Consider the following 16,641-nt stretch of genomic DNA (forward strand, 5'->3'; position numbering starts at 1 on the left):
GGAACGAGGCGCCGCCGGGGGCGGAGTCAGGCGCGCACGCACGCACGCACGCCACGCCCCCTAAACCCACGGGCGGGTGCGAGGCGTGACTGCGCGTGCGCCTCCCGTCCGTCCGCCGAAGTCGGGTGAATTTTTGGCGGGAAACACTGCCGAGGGCGGGGCTCGAGCGGACGCCGCTCCTTTTCTCTGACGTAGTCCCGCCGGACGCACGCACGGCGGGGCGCTGAAGGGCGCATGCGCAACGCCGCCGCCTCCGCGCCTCAAAGTCGGTGGCCGCCGCCTCAGGGGTCCGAAGATGGCGGAGGGCAACGGCGTCGCCGCGGGCCCCGAGAGCCTCGCCGCCGCCTCGCCTCCGCCCCTGCCGCCCCTGAGGGGGCTCCGAGAGAAGATGGGTGAGGGGAAGGGGAAGGGAGGGGCAGGGGCGGGGCAGGATCCGACTCTTCTCGCCCCACACGCATAGGCACCCCTGCGACACCCCCCCCCCCGACGGGATATGCATGAAATTTCAAATATAGCTATATAATCCCTAGTGTAGTTTAAAAAACAACAACACGTTTTTTTACAAGAAAGAAGATTCCACCTCAACATGAGGAAGAACTTCCTGACAGTAAGAGCTGTTCGACAGTGGGATTTGCTGCCAAGGAGTGTGGTGGAGTGAGTCTCCTTTGGAGGTCTTGAAGCAGAGGCTTGACAGCCATCTGTCAATAGTGCTTTGATGGTGTTTCCTGCTTGGCAGGGGGTTGGACTGGATGGCCCTTGGGGTTTCTTCCAATTCTAGGATTCTATGAACCACCCTCTTGCCCCATCATCATCACTTTTAATTGGTATTGTTGTTGTTGAGTCGTGTCCGATTCTCGCCCCACTCACATAGGCACCCTGCGACACCCCCCCCCCACGGGATATGCATGAAATTTCAAATATAGCTATATGATCCCTAGCGTAGTAAGATAAAGACCTTTGGAGCACAGAAGGCTTTTTTTTAAAAAAAAGTTTTTTACAAGAAAGAAGATTCCACCTCAACATGAGGAAGAACTTCCTGACAGTAAGAGCTGTTCGACAGTGGGATTTCCTGCCAAGGAGTGTGGTGGAGTGAGTCTCTTTCTTTGGAGGTCTTGAAGCAGAGGCTTGACAGGCATCTGTCAAGAGTGCTTTGATGGTGTTTCCTGCTTGGCAGGGGGTTGGACTGGATGGCCCTTGGGGTCTCTTCCAACTCTCGGATTCTATAATTCTATGAACCGCCCGCTTGCCCCTTACATCATCATCACTTTTAATTGGCATTGTTGTTGTTGAGTCGTTGAGTCGTGTCCGACTCTTCGTGACCCCGTGGACCATAGTCAACCTTGTCTTCCACTGCCTCCCGCAGTTTGGTCAAACTCATGTTCGTAGCTTCGAGAACACTGTCCAGCCAGTCCGCTTCTCCTTCTGCCCTCCATCTTTCCCAACATCATTGTCTAACCCTAACCCTGCCCTGATCTCCTGACAGGGAAGTCCCCACTTCATTGATCACACAGAAAGCAAATGGTTTAGTTGTGGAGGTGTGGGGGTGGGCTAGCCTCTCACAACCCCAAAATGAGGTCCATATCTGAGAAAGGAGGTCCCATTATGAACTGTGCCGTCTTGGACAGGAAGATAGCCCTTTTGTGGGCTTCCCTACATTAAAAAATCATCTGAAAATGGAAACCTAACGTCGTCGCCTTCTACTTTTTCTTTGGCGATCCCTCGTAGCTGAGGGATCTCAACATGGATTTTAACAGTGAGTCTGTACGTGACGGCGAAGGCCAATTCCGGATCCGCACCAGGGATCTCAACATGGATACTGACAAGCTGGAACGTGTCCAGAAGAGGGCAAAGGCCTGGAAAAAATGCCTTATGAGGAACGGCTTAGGGAGCTGGGTATGTTTAGCCTGGAGAAGAGAAGGTGAAGGGGTGATATGATAGCCATGTTCAAAGATATGAAAGGATTTCATATGGAGGAGGGTGAAAGGTTGTTTTCTGCTGCTCCAGAGAAGCAGACACGGAGCAATGGATTCAAATTACAAGAAAGAAGATTCCACCTCAACGTTAGGAAGAACTTCCTGACAGTAAGAGCTGTTCGGCAGTGGGATTTGCTGCCAAGGAGTGTGGTGGAGTCTCCTTCTTTGGAGGACTTTAAGCAGAGGCTTGACAGGCATCTGTCAGGAATGCTTTGATGGTGTTTCCTGCTTGGTAGGGGGTTGGACTGGATGGCCCTTGTGGTCTCTTCCAACTCTATGATTCTATGATTTGTGTATCTTTTCGTATTAGTGATGGCATGTTTGTTAACTATCTGAACCTTAAAGACTTGGCAGTGCCGCAGAGTTAGGGCGAAGGGTACCACGAACATGAATGCATGGGCAGAGGAAGAATGCGAACTCACTTATGAAGGAAGAAGCTCGGGGGGGGGGGTCTAAATACAATAGTAATGCTTTTATCCACTCACATAATAGAGACATCATTGTGAGTTATTTCAGAGTTGGACTGGGAATGCGTTGTGATTTGCACCACTAGGATCTATTGTCTCGGGAAGTTTCGAACGACTGAGGTTTCCGTGCATTTTTAATCTTGTTGTTTAGTCGTTTAGTCGTGTCCGACTCTTTGTGACCCCATGGACCAGAGCACGCCAGGCACTCCTGTCTTGCACTGCCTCCCGCAGTTTGGTCAAACTCAAGTTCGTAGCTTCGAGAACACTGTCCAACCATCTCGTCCTCTGTCGTCCCCTTCTCCTTGTGCCCTCCATCTTCCCCAACATCAGGGTCTCTTCCAGGGAGTCCCCTTCTCCTTGTGCCCTCCATCTTTCCCAGCATCAGGGGCTTTTCCAGGGAGTCCCCTTCTCCTTGTGCCCTCCATCTTTCCCAACGTCAGCGGCTTTTCCAGGGAGTCCCCTTCTCCTTGTGCCCTCCATCTTTCCCAACATCAGGGTCTTCTCCAGGGAGTCCCCTTCTCCTTGTGCCCTCCATCTTCCCCAACATCAGGGTCTTCTCCTAGGAGTCCCCTTCTCCTTGTGCCCTCCATCTTCCCCAACATCAGGGTCTTCTCCAGGGAGTCCCCTTCTCCTTGTGCCCTCCATCTTTCCCAGCACCAGGGTCTTCTCCAGGGAGTCCCCTTCTCCTTGTGCCCTCCATCTTTCCCAACGTCTGGGGCTTTTCCAGGGAGTCCCCTTCTCCTTGTGCCCTCCATCTTCCCCAACATCAGGGTCTTCTCCAGGGAGTCCCCTTCTCCTTGTGCCCTCCATCTTTCCCAACGTCTGGGGCTTTTCCAGGGAGTCCCCTTCTCCTTGTGCCCTCCATCTTTCCCAACGTCTGGAGCTTTTCCAGGGAGTCCCCTTCTCCTTGTGCCCTCCATCTTTCCCAACGTCTGGGGCTTTTCCAGGGAGTCCCCTTCTCCTTCTGCCCTCCATCTTTCCCAACGTCTGGGGCTTTTCGAGGGAGTCCCCTTCTCCTTGTGCCCTCCATCTTTCCTAGCATCAGGGTCTTCTCCAGGGAGTCCCCTTCTCCTTGTGCCCTCGATCTTTCCTAACATCAGGGTCTTCTCCAGGGAGTCCCCTTCTCCTTGTGTCCTTCATCTTTCCCAACATCAGGGTCTTTTCCAGGGAGTCCCCTTCTCCTTTTGCCCTCCATCTTTCCCAACATCAGCCTTGGCATTCCCTCGCTGGATTTAAGCAATGTTCGCTTCCTGTCTAGAACGGCGTTGCTTAAAGGCCTTCCGTAAGCCACGCAGAGCTGCGTTCCTCTTAACCAGGCAATTGCTTGCATGCAACTGACTTGCTACTTCCTCTTTGGGATCGAAGGAATTCATATGACCTGCTTGCTCATTATTGTATACATTGCATGGAAACCTTAGGTATTGTTTAGTCGTTTAGTCGTGTCCGACTCTCCGTGACCCCATGGACCAGAGCACGCCAGGCACTCCTGTCTTCCACTGCCTCCCGCAGTTTGGTCAAACTCATGTTCGTAGCTTCGAGAACACTGTCCAACCATCTCGTCCTCTGTCGTCCCCTTCTCCTTGTGCCCTCCATCTTCCCCAACATCAGGGTCTCTTCCAGGGAGTCCCCTTCTCCTTGTGCCCTCCATCTTTCCCAACATCTGGCTCTTTTCCAGGGAGTCCCCTTCTCCTTGTGCCCTCCATCTTTCCCAACATCAGGGTCTTTTCCAGGGAGTCTTCTCTTCTCATGAGGTGGCCAAAGTATTGGAGCCTCAGCTTCACGATCTGTCCTTCCAGTGAGCACTCAGGGCTGATTTCCATCAGAATGGATAGGTTTGATCTTCTAGCAGTCCATGGGACTCTCAAGAGTCTCCTCCAGCACCAGAATTCAAAAGCATCCATTCTTCGGCAATCAGCCTTCTTGATGGTCCAGCTCTCACTTCCATACACCACTACTGGGAAAACCATAGCTTTAACTATACGGACCTTTGTCGGCAAGGTGATGTCTCTGCTTTTTAAGATGCTGCCTAGGTTTGTCATTGCTTTTCTCCCAAGTAGCAGGCGTCTTTTAATTTCGTGACTGCTGTCACCATCTGCAGTGATCAAGGAGCCCAAGAAAGTAAGATCTCTCACTGCCTCCATTTCTTCCCCTTTTCTTTGCCAGCAGGTGACGGGACCAGTGGCCATGATCTTAGCTTTTTTTGATGTTGAGCTTCAGACCATATTTTGCGCTCTCCTCTTTCACCCTCATTACAAGGTTCTTGAATTCCTCCTCACTTTCTGCCATGAAGGTTGTGTCATCTGCATATCTGAGGTTGTTGATATTTCTCAACCATTTAATTTGTATACCGTCTTTTTATCTTATATCAAGGTGGTTTACAAGCTGGAGAAACAAAGATGACCTTTAAAGCCCTGTTTCCTGAATCTTCTCCAACCTCGCTCCTCTGTTTTGTCTTGGTCCTGTCCTTCCTAAGTTGGCTCATTCTCTTCTACCCATTCTCACTGGTTCCGCCTCTTTTTAGAGGGTTTGCGGTGCGCATGCTTGTGAAATTTATTGAATCATAGAATCATGAAAGCAGCAGAAAACAACCTTTCACCCTCCTCTATATGACATCCTTTTATATATTTGAACATGGCTATCATAGAATCATAGAGTTGGAAGAGACCACAAGGGCCATCCAGTCCAACCCCCTGCCAAGCAGGAAACACCATCAAAGCATTCTTGACATATGCCTGTCAAGCCTCTGCTTAAAGACCTCCAAAGAAGGAGACTCCACCACACTCCTTGGCAGCAAATCCCACTTTCGAACAGCTCTTACTGTCACGAAGTTCTTCCTAATGTTCAGGTGGAATCTTCTTTCTTGCAGTTTGAATCCATTGCTCCGTGTCTGCTTATCTGGAGCAGAAGAAAACAATCTTTCTCCCTCTTCTATATGACATCCTTTTGTATATTTGAACATGGCTATCATATCACCCCTTAACCTTCTCTTCTCCAGGCTAAACATACCCAGCTCTCCAAGCCGTTCCTCATAAGGTATAAGGCCTGTGAATTTGACAAACGACACGTACAGGAAAAAAGTTCCCGCTGAGTAGGAGAGCAATTTCCTCACATAAGGGGGCGGGGGAAAGGGAAAGAGGAAGCTGGTCTACTTCCCTGTATTGAGAGCAAGGAAGGAAAAAACAGAGAAACATGAAAAAGCATAATTCCTCAACGCAATGAGGTGGGGGATCATGAAAACAGGAAGAGATCAACATCTGTTTTAGTATAGTGCAGGGGTGGCCAACTCCCAATAGACTGTGATCTACTCAGAGTTTAAATCTGGCAGTGATCTACCCCCCCCCCCTTTTTAGGGAGGAGGAAGGCCCATTTTGGGGGGTTCAGGACCAAGTTGCTGAGCTTTTTTTAGGGAGGAGGAAATCCCCGTTTTTAGGGGTTCAGCAGGGCAATGTTGTGAAGCTTTTTTAGGGAGGAGGAAAGCCCCATTTTTTTAGGAGGGAAGGGCAGATTAGTTGAGCTTTTTTAGAGGAGCCAAAGTTGTTGAGCTTACCGTAGAATCATAGAACTGTAGAGTTGGAAGAGACCACAAGGGCCAGCCAGTCCAACCCCCTGCCGAGCAGGAAACACCATCAAAGCATTCCTGACATATGGCTCTCAAGCCTCTGCTTAAAGTCCTCCAAAGAAGGAGACTCCACCAGACTCCTTGGCAGCAAATCCCACTGCCGAACAGCTCTTACTGTCAGGAAGTTCTTCCTAATGTTGAGGTGGAATCTTCTTTCTTGTAGTTTGAATCCATTGCTCCGTGTCCGCTTCTCTGGAGCAGCAGAAAACAACCTTTCTCCCTCTATAGGACATCCTTTGATATATTTGAACATGGCTATCATATCACCCCTTAACCTTCTCTTCTCCAGGCTAAACATACCCAGCTCCCTAAGCCGTTCCTCATAAGGCATCATTTCCAGGCCTTTGACCATTTTGGTTGCCCTCCTCTGGACACGTTCCAGCTTGTCAGTATCCTTCTTGAACTGTGGTGCCCAGAACTGGACACAGTACTCCAGGTGAGGTCTGACCAGAGCAGAATACAGTGGTACTATTACTTCCCTTGATCTAGACGCTATACTCCTATTGATGCAGTCCAGAATTGCATTGGCTTTTTGAGCTGCTGCATCACACTGTTGACTCATGACAAGTTTGTGGTCTACCAAGACTCCTAGATCCTTTTCACATGTCCTGTCACATGTCTCAATCCAGGTGTCTCCCATCCTGTATTTGTGCCTTTCATTTTTTTGGCCCAAGTGTAGTACTTTACATTTCTACTTGTTAAAATTCATCTTGTTTGCTTTGGCCCAGTTGTCTAATCTGTTAAGGTCATTTTGAAGTGTGATCCTGTCCTCTGGGGTATTAGCCACCCCTCCCAATTTGGTGTCATCTGTATTTGTGCCATGCGATATACGAAGAAATTTTAAAAAATTATCAGAGATCCCAGCATGTCTTGCACAAAGCCTGCCACTGGAAATACATTGTGGATTTTCACTGTGATAACTGCGATTGTGGTCTGTTTTACAGTCGCTGCAGCCCAGGTGTTAGCCGAAGAAAGAAGAAGCCAAAGTGGTCCTAGTCCTGTTTCAGTCCAGTCTCCAGTTAGCATGAAATCTTCAACCAGGCCAGGTAAAATCCTTGCTTTAATAAAAAAAAAAGTCCCATTCCTCAGTTGTGGCTCTTCACAGTCCTTCCGGTTTTTAGCTCACAAATCTGGGCTGCTACTGTTTTAAGTTGACAGTAAGAGCTGTTCGGCAGTGGAATTTGCTGCCAAGGAGTGTGGTGGAGTCTCCTTCTTTGGAGGTCTTTAAGCAGAGGCTTGACAGGCATTTGTCAAGAATGCTTTGATGGTGTTTCCTGCTTGGCAGGGGGTTGGACTGGATGGCCCTTGTGTTCTCTTCCAACTCTAGGATTCTATGATTCTATGATTCTAAGTTGCAGATTGTCCTTCTCAAAAGAGTCCCATTTTGACATCTTTCAAAAGCTACTTGCGGGGAGGAAAATGAAGGTGACCTGGAAACTGATGGGGACTGCCGAGACCACATAACACCGGTCCTGAAAGCATACCTGCCAAGTTGCTGTCCGAGAAATAAGGCCGGAAGTAGCAGACCGGAAGTAGCGCCGCCGCCATTTTGGAAATGGGCGGAGCATGCTCAGAAGCGACTTTGGATGCTGCTTTGCCCAGTTCCAAGAAGGCCGCCGCGCCCGAAGTCGCACTGCGGCCATTTTGGAACTGGGCAGAGCAGCATCAAAAGTCGCTTCTGAGCATGCTCCGCCCAGTTCCAAAATAGCTGCCGCGCCAGAATAAACCGGGGGGAAACAAAAAATAATCAGTTTTTTAGCTAGGAACAGCTGGAAAATCAGGGATTTCCCGGGGAATATGGGAGACTTGGCAGCTATGCTACGTGGGCCAGTGAGGATGCTGTTTTTGTTTTGGAAAGCAGAAAATGCCCACACAACAGGGCATGGGTTGGCAACCTAAGGCCCGGGGGCTGGATCCAGCCCAATCGCCTTCTCAATCCGGCCCACGGACGGTCCAGGAATCAGCGTATTTTTACATGAGTAGAATGTGTGCTTTTCTTTAAAATGCGCTTTGGCAGACTATGTCGGTGCTGCGTGTTAGTTCCAGCGAAGGTATTATTCTGAGTTTATTTCTGTTCTCCCCCTCCAAAAAAGTGCAGCAGCTTTGGGGCACCCCCCCCCCCCAAACAAAAAAGCAAAGCAACTTTTGCACCCCCCAAAAAAACCTCCAAAACTTTGGTCAGCAGCTCCCCCCAAAAGCTCAACAATTCTGGGCCCTTTGTGATAAATAAGGGGTTTTTGGTTAGGTTAGGTTAAATAATTAGTTTTTTGTTTATTAAATACAGTTATACCATATATAAGACGACTTATATATGGCGTATAAGACGACTGGGCGTATAAGACGACCCCCAACTTTTCCAGTTAAAATATAGCGTTTGGGATATACTCGCCATATAAGAAATACGACCCAGTGTATAAGACGACCCTCGACTTTTGAGAAGATCTTCTTGGGTTAAAAAGTACTCTTATACGCAGGAACATACAGTATATTACAATTATACATTTTTGTTATTTAAACTATAAATATCTCGAAATTATGGTTTTTTTCCTCGAAGTGACACATCACCCGAGTTATGCTCGTTTTTTTGGCGAATTTTGACACAGCAAGCTCAAAAGGTTGCCCATCACTGTCCTAGGGCTTGCCGATCAAAAGGTCGGTGGTTCGAATCCCCGCGACGGGGTGAGCTCCCGTTGCTCGGTCCCAGCTCCTGCCAACCTAGCAGCTCAAAAGCACGTCAAAGTGCAAGTAGATAAATAGGAACCGCTACAGCGGGAAGGTAAGCGATGTTTCCGTGCGCTGCTCTGGTTCACCAGAAGCGGCTTTGTCATGCTGGCCACATGACCTGGAAGCTGTACGCTGGCTCCCTCGGCCAATAATGCAAGATGAACGCTGCAATCACAAAGTCATAGAATCATAGAGTTGGAAGAGACCACAAGGGCCATCCAGTCCAACCCCCTGCCAAGCAGGAAACACCACCAAAGCATTCCTGACATATGGCCTGTCAAGCCTCTGCTTAAAGACCTCCCAAGAAGGAGACTCCACCACACGCCTTGGTAGCAAACTCCACTGTCGAATAGCTCTTACTGTCAGGAAGTTGTACTCCTGGGAAAAGAAAATGGTGCCCATTGGTCCCTTGTTCCTCCAGAAATCTCAGCTCTGTAACCAGTTCAACTTTGCCGTTCTTTCCAGTGATTGATGGTTCCACGTTGAGAACAGAAGAGAGGCAAAGGCTGGCCAGGGAACGGCGAGAGGAGCGCGATAAGCAGCAAGGTAGGCATATTTTTAAAAGTACAGATAAAAATGCTTGCAAATATGCGGTACGTCCTGTTTGCATTTGTGTGGCAGACAGGGCGGATCTGATTTCAGTCAAATCGATTTAAATCACTCGTCGTTCAGACCTGATTTAAATCATCTTTTTTACAGAATTTTTTTAGTGGAACTCTGAACAAGGCAAAAAGAACTATTACTCGGAGACTTGACAATGCCGAATTAGAACAATAAGATGCCTTACTCCCGGAGAATTATAGATGTCTAAAATCGTGGCCGGATGTTACAGCTGCCCCTTGCTTATCTAACATCCCTAACGAAGCTTATAGATGGGCCTTCTCTAGAGCCCGCTGTGAGGCAATTTGCCGGTGCTGTACGGCAAATTTACGCGGGTACCAATTCATGAGCGCCTTTGCCCTTGCAGGTCTAACAAGGTCGAATCTGTCACTCCCGTTATTTTATTTTGTGAATTTTATCATGAAGAAGGAGCTCAACTTATTTTACCCCTTTTATCAAAATTTAAACCCTTACAATTTATTTGGAATCCCCCCCCCCCCGAATCTGGAAGATTCCTCAAGCCCAGTGTCATATGACGTGGCCAATTTCTGCAATTTAGCTATTGTTGTTGTTGTTGTTTAGTCGTGTCCGACTCTTCGTGACCCCATGGACCAGAGCACACCAGACAACTCCTGTCTTGCACTGCCTCCCGCAGTTTGGTCAAATTCATGTTCGTAGCTTCGAGAACACTGTCCAACCATCTTGTCCTCTGTCGTCCCCTTCTCCTAGTGCACTCCATCTTTCCCAACATTAGGGTCTTTTCCAGGGAGTCCCCTTCTCCTTCTGCCCTCCATCTTTCCCAACATCAGGGTCTTTTCCAGGGAGTCCCCTTCTCCTTGTGCCCTCCATTTTTCCCAACATCAGGCTCTTTTCCAGGGAGTCCCCTTCTCCTTGTGCCCTCCATCTTTCCCAACATCTGGCTCTTTTCCAGGGAGTCCCCTTCTCCTTGTGCCCTCCATCTTTCCCAACATCTGGCTCTTTTCCAGGGAGTCTTCTCTTCTCATGAGGTGGCCAAAGTATTGGAGCCTCAGCTTCATGATCTGTCCTTCCAGTGAGCACTCAGGGCTGATTTCCTTCAGAATGGATAGCTTTGATCTTCTTGCAGTCCATGGGACTCTCAAGAGTCTCCTCCAGCACCATAATTCAAAAGCATCAATTCTTCGGCGATCAGCCTTCTTGATGGTCCAGCTCTCACTTCCATACATCACTACTGGGAAAATCATAGCTTTAACTATACGGACCCTTGTCGGCAAGGTGATGTCTCTGCTTTTTAAGATGCTGTCTAGGTTTGTCATTGCTTTTCTCCCAAGAAGCAGGCGTCTTTTAATTTCGTGACTGCTGTCACCATCTGCAGTGATCAAGGAGCCCAAGAAACTAAAATCTCTCCCTGCCTCCATTTCTTCCCCTTCTATTTGCCAGGAGGTGATGGGACCAGTGGCCATGATCTTGGTTTTTTTTGATGTTGAGCTTCAGACCATATTTTGCTTTCTCCTCTTTCACCCTCATTAAAAGGTTCTTGAATTTCTCCTCATTTTCTGCCATCAAGGTTGTGTCATCTGCATATCTGAGGTTGTTGATATTTCTTCCGGCAATCTTAATTCCGTCTTGGGATTCATCTAGTCCGGCCTTTCGCATGATGAATTCTGCATATAAGTTAAATAAGCAGGGAGACAATATACAGCCTTGTCGTACTCCTCTCCCAATTTTGAAACAATCAGTTGTTCCATATCCAGTTCTAACTGTAGCTTCTTATATATACCACCTTATACAGAAAACCAACTGACCGACAAACATATCTACATGCTTCTAGCTACCATCCCAAACATACCAAACAATCCATCGTATACAGGCAGGACATACGTTACAACCGCATCTGTTCCAACTCTACAGACAGAGAATCTCACCTAAGAGATCTACAGCAAACCTTTTTAGAACTAAAATATCCACCTGATGAAGTTAAACAACAGATCAACAGAGCCAGACAGATACCTAGAGAGAACCTGCTGCAAGACAGACCCAAAAAAGAAAATAACAGAACACCACTAGTCATCACATACAGCTCCCAAGCTAAAACAGTACAACGCATCATCAGAGATCTACAGCCTCTCCTGGACAATGACCGCTCCCTTTCTCAAGCTCTGGGAGGAAGACCTTTCATTGCCTACAGACAGCCACCCAATCTTAAACAACTCCTCACCCACAATAATACAACCACCAGACTTAACATGGACACTGGTACGAGAGCCTGCAATAAACCCAGATGCCAACTTTGCTGCCACATACACCCAGACAACACCATTACTGGCCCCAACAACATCCAACATACCATCTCAGGACTATTTAATTGCTCATCCTCTAACATTGTGTATGCCATCAAATGCCAACAGTGCCCTTCAGCTCTCTATATTGGACAAACAGGCCAAACCCTACGCCAAAGGATAAATGGACATAAATCTGACATCAGGAACCAGAAGACAGAAAAACCAGTAGGAGAACACTTCAATCTCCCAGGACATTCTATACAAGATCTCAAAGTAGCTGTCTTACTACAAAAGAATTTCAGAAATAGACTGGAAAGAGAAGTTGCTGAATTGCAACTTATCACCAAGCTCAAAACCATGGAGGGACCTGGTTTGAACAGAGATATCGGTTCTTATCTCATTATACATGATAAGCGATCTTCAGCCATCTCAACCCTTGCTTTTTCATGCAAAACCATTTGCAGTCGTTTGCGGTCATCAACAGCTATCAGTCAGTCAATCACCCATTTCCACCACCCTTCTGAGTGATCCCCCCTCCCCATCCCCACCCCTCCCCACCCCTTCTCTACATAAGTGCCTGGAAACTTCCATTTCACTGTATCTGAAGAAGTGTGCATGCACACGAAAGCTCATACCAAAATAAAAACTTAGTTGGTCTTTAAGGTGCTACTGAAGGAATTTTTTTATGTAGCTTCTTGTCCCACATGAAAAACTTAAAAGGAATTCTTATTTCCTGATGAATAATAATTCCCTTTGCTAATAATCCTTAGGAGGCTGATTGGCCTGTAATTAGCCGGATCCGATCTGGTCCCTTTCTTGAATAATGGGATGATGATTGCTAATCCCCAGTCCTCGGGGATAGTGGCTGATTGATCTATGCTAGTAAACAGGCCAGCTAACACAGGGCCGCCCCATTCAACAATAGCCTTGAGGAGTTCTGGTGATATGTTGTCTGCGCCGGGGCTTTTCAAGGTTTAAGAGATTGGATAAGCCTATAGATCTCTTCAGTTGTTACCGGGGGCCATTCAGCGCCAATATCACTCGAAGCATAGAATCATAGAGTTGGAAGAGACCACAAGGGCCATCCAGTCCAACCCCCTGCCAAGCAGGAAACACCATCAAAGCATTCCTGACATATGGCTGTCAAGCCTCTGCTTAAAGACCTCCAAAGAAGGAGACTCCACCATACTCCTTGGCAGCAAATCCCACTGCCGAACAGCTCTTACTGTCAGGGAGTTCTTCCTCATGTTGAGGTGGAATCTTCTTTCTTGTAGCTTGAATCCATTGCTCTGTGTCCGCTTCTCTGGAGCAGCAGAAAACAACCTTTCTCCCTCCTCTAGATGACATCCTTTGATATATTTGAACATGGCTATCATATCACCCCTCAACCTTCTCTTCAGTACTGCTTCACATGTACTACTACGTTGTCCTTTTCATGAGGACATACGCGTGACTCTTATTACACCTGTTTTGCAAAAGTCCATGAAAGAATCCGAACACCATAGTTTAAAACGACTGGGAGAGGACAAGAATCCCAAGACTCCATGAAATGTAGCCAAATTCTGTGTGGTGTCTGCAATCAATCGCAGGAAGCGAGTGGTATCCCATAATGATCAAACCCCTAAATGTTAACTACAGGGGGTAGGCCAGCGGTACCCAAACTAAGGCCCGGTTGCCAGATGCGGCCCAATCGCCTTCTCAACCCCCCCCCCCCCCCGTGGAAGGTCCAGGAATCAGCATGTTTTTACATGAGTAGAATGTGTCCTTTTATTTAAAATGCATCTCTAAGTTATTTGTGGGGCATAGGAATTCATTCTTTTTTATTAAAAAAAATACAGTCCGGCCCCCCACAAGGTCTGAGAGACAGTGGACCGGCCCCCTGCTGAAAATGTTTGCTGACCCCTGGGGTAGGCTAATAATTAATTTTGATTTTTATATTTCAATCCTTGTTATATTCATACTGTCCTCTGTATTTTTGATATGTTTTATGACAGGCATCCCCAAACTTTGGCCCTCCAGATGTTTTGGACTACAATTCCCATATTCCCTGACCGCTGGTCTTCTTAGCTAGGGATCATGGGAGTTGTAGGCCAAAACATCAGGAGGGCCGCAATTTGGGGGTGCCTGTTTTATGATCTGTGATATTGTGCGTGTTGATCCTGGTCTGCGACCGTATTAATAAATTCATTCATTCAATAATTACCTTGGGACTATAATGTCACTTCAATAGAAAGTTTTTAGAAAGATTTTTTTCCTCCAAAAGCATTTTATTTTAAAAATCCGATTTAAATTTTTAAAAATCTGATGATTATTTTTTTTGAAAAAAAACCTATTGATTTTAATCCACCCTGTGCTGAACATTGATACTTGACAGACAACACATGCAGGGGGGGAAATATCACTTAAGTAAAGGTAAAGGGACCCCTGACCATTAGGTCCAGTCGTGACCGACTCTGGGGTTGCGCGATCATCTCGCATTATTGGCCGAGGGAGCCGGCGTACAACTTCCAGGTCATGTGGCCAGCATGACAAAGCCACTTCTGGCAAACCAGAGCAGCGCATGGAAACGCCGTTTACCTTCCCGCCGGAGCAGTCCCTATTTATCTACTTGCACTTTGATGTGCTTTCGAACTGCTAGGTTGGCAGGAGCTGGGACCGAGCAACGGGAGCTCACCCCATTGCGGGGACTCGAACCGCCGACCTTCTGATCAGCAAGCCCTAGGCTCTGTGGCTTAAGCCACAGCGCCACCTGCGTCCCACATTACTTAAGTAGTAAACTATATTTAGAAAGATTTTTTTCTCCCAAAGCATTTTGTTTAAAAAAAACCGATTTAAATTTAAAAATCCTTTTTTTAAAAAATAAATAAATTGATTTTTATCCTCCCTGGTTGAAATTTGCAGCGGCCAAAGAAACCCAGATATTGGAAAAGGAGAAGAAGGCCAAGCTCCAGTACGAGAAGCAAATGGAGGAGAGGCAGAAACGACTGAAGGAGCAGAAGTTGAAGGAAGAACAAAGGAGGGTAGCTGTAGAGGAGAAGCGGAAACAGAAGCTGGAGGAGGACAAGGTATTGTAGAGCTGAATGCTAAGTGGTAGACAAACTTGTCCCCCTCCAGTTGTTTGGGGACTACAACTCCCATCGTCCCTAGCTAACAGGACCAGTGGGCAGGGACGATGGGAGTTGTAGTCTCAAAACAGCTGGGGGGCCAAGTTGGGCCATGCCTGCGTTAGAGAGACACCACGATAGTGGCACTAGTTAAGCGGTCTTAATCCTCTTTTAGAGTACAGTGGTACCTCGGTTTAAGTACACAATTGGTTCCGGGAGTCCGTACCTAACCTGAAGCGAACTTTCCCATTGAAAGGAATGGAAAGTGGATTAATCCGTTCCGGGCGGGTCTGCGGAGTACTCAACCTGAAGCGTACTTAACCCGAAGCATGGGTGTAATTGGTTAGAACAGGGGTCAGGAAACTTTTTCAGCAGGGGGCCGGTCCACTGTCCCTCAGACCTTGTGGGGGGCCGGACTATATTTTGAAAAACAATATGAATAAATTCCTATACCCCACAAATAACCCAGAGATGCATTTTAAATTAAAGGACACATTCTACTCATGTAAAAACATGCTGATTCCCAGACTGTCCGCGGGCCGGATTTAGAAGGTGATTGGGCCACATCCGGCCCCTGGGCCTTAGTTTGGGGACACCTGGGTTAGAATCATAGAATCATAGAATCCTAGAGTTGGAAGAGACCACAAGGGCCATCCAGTCCAACCCCCTGCCGAGCAGGAAACACCATCGAAGCATTCTTGACATATGGCTGTCAAGCCTCTGCTTAAAGACCTCCAAAGAAGGAGACTCCACCACACTCCTTGGCAGCAAATCCCACTGCCGAACAGCTCTTACTGTCAGGAAGTTCTTCCTAATGTTTAGGTGGGATCTTCTTTCTTGTAGTTTGAATCCATTGCTCCGTGTCCACTTCTCTGGAGCAGCAGAAAACAATCTTTCTCCCTCCTCTATATGACATATATTTGAACATGGCTATCATATCACCCCTGAACCTTCTCTTCTCCAGGCTAAACATACCCAGCTCCCTAAGCCGTTCCTCATAAGGCATCGTTTCCAGGCCTTTGACCATTTTGGTTGCCCTCCTCTGGACACGTTCCAGCTTGTCAGTATCCTTCTTGAACTGTGGTGCACAGAACTGGACACAGTCCTCCAGGCTTGGCAGGGGGTTGGACTGGATGGCCCTTGTGGTCTCTTCCAACTCTATGATTCTATGTTTCTTCTGCTTAACTTTTTGTATCCTTCAGGATACAAAAATTAAGGTTGGAACATTTGTCTCTTCTCGTGAGTGTATTTTCTGCTTATAATTTGTCATGCATTATTATATATGCAAGGGACCCGGGTGGTGCTGTGGGTTAAACCACTGAGCCTAGGGCTTGCTGATCAGAAGGTCAGCGGTTCAAATCCCTGCGACGGGGTGAGCTCCTGTTGCTCGGTCCCAGCTCCTGCCAACCTAGCAGTTCGAAAGCATGCCAAAATGCAAGTAGATAAATAGGAACCGCTACAGCGGAATGTAAACGGCGTTTCCATGTGCTGCTCTGGTTTTCCAGAAGCGGCTTTGTCATGCTGCCACGTGACCTGGAAGCTGTACGCCGGCTCCCTCGGCCAATAATGCGAGATGAGCGCCGCAACTCCAGAGTCGGTCACGACTGGACCTAATGGTCAGGGGTCCCTTTACCTTTACCTATTATATATGCCTTCATCATCGTAATTTTCCAGACAGTAACGCGCTCACAGTTCCCGCTGCCTAACTCCAGAGATTTTTTTCATCGACAGGAGCGCTACGAAGCGGTTCTCCATCGGACACTGGAGCGGAGCCAGCGGCTGGAAACTCGACAGAAGAGGTGGTCCTGGGGAGGCTCCATCACCGATTCGGACGGCAAGCCGGGTAGGTATCTGTGGCTACCTTTCTGTCGGCCTAGAGAGACACTGCCACCC

The 16,641-nt window shown here is 47.7% G+C and overlaps 1 protein-coding gene across 7 annotated transcripts in view; it reads left to right on the forward strand.

The window, feature by feature from the left end:
- The first annotated feature begins 229 nt into the window (after positions 1 to 229).
- LOC118078391 (ensconsin) overlaps positions 230 to 16,641 on the forward strand; it is a 60,228-nt gene continuing 43,816 nt past the window's right edge. For 2 of the 7 annotated variants that reach the window (XM_060270361.1, XM_060270362.1), the window contains exons 1-5: positions 230 to 392; positions 7,004 to 7,105; positions 9,249 to 9,329; positions 14,546 to 14,709; positions 16,480 to 16,591. In XM_060270361.1, coding sequence (XP_060126344.1) covers positions 296 to 392; positions 7,004 to 7,105; positions 9,249 to 9,329; positions 14,546 to 14,709; positions 16,480 to 16,591 — 556 coding nt within the window. In that variant the 5' untranslated portion in view covers positions 230 to 295. Of the gene's footprint in view, positions 393 to 452; positions 608 to 648; positions 1,043 to 6,359; positions 6,496 to 7,003; positions 7,106 to 9,248; positions 9,330 to 14,545; positions 14,710 to 16,479; positions 16,592 to 16,641 lie in introns of those variants that run through there. The other 5 variants (XM_060270360.1, XM_060270363.1, XM_060270365.1 and 2 more) reach the window with 4 other exon arrangements.

Source organism: Zootoca vivipara, chromosome Z (assembly GCF_963506605.1).
Source record: "Zootoca vivipara chromosome Z, rZooViv1.1, whole genome shotgun sequence".
In the NCBI taxonomy this organism is placed as follows: Eukaryota; Metazoa; Chordata; class Lepidosauria; order Squamata; family Lacertidae; genus Zootoca; species Zootoca vivipara.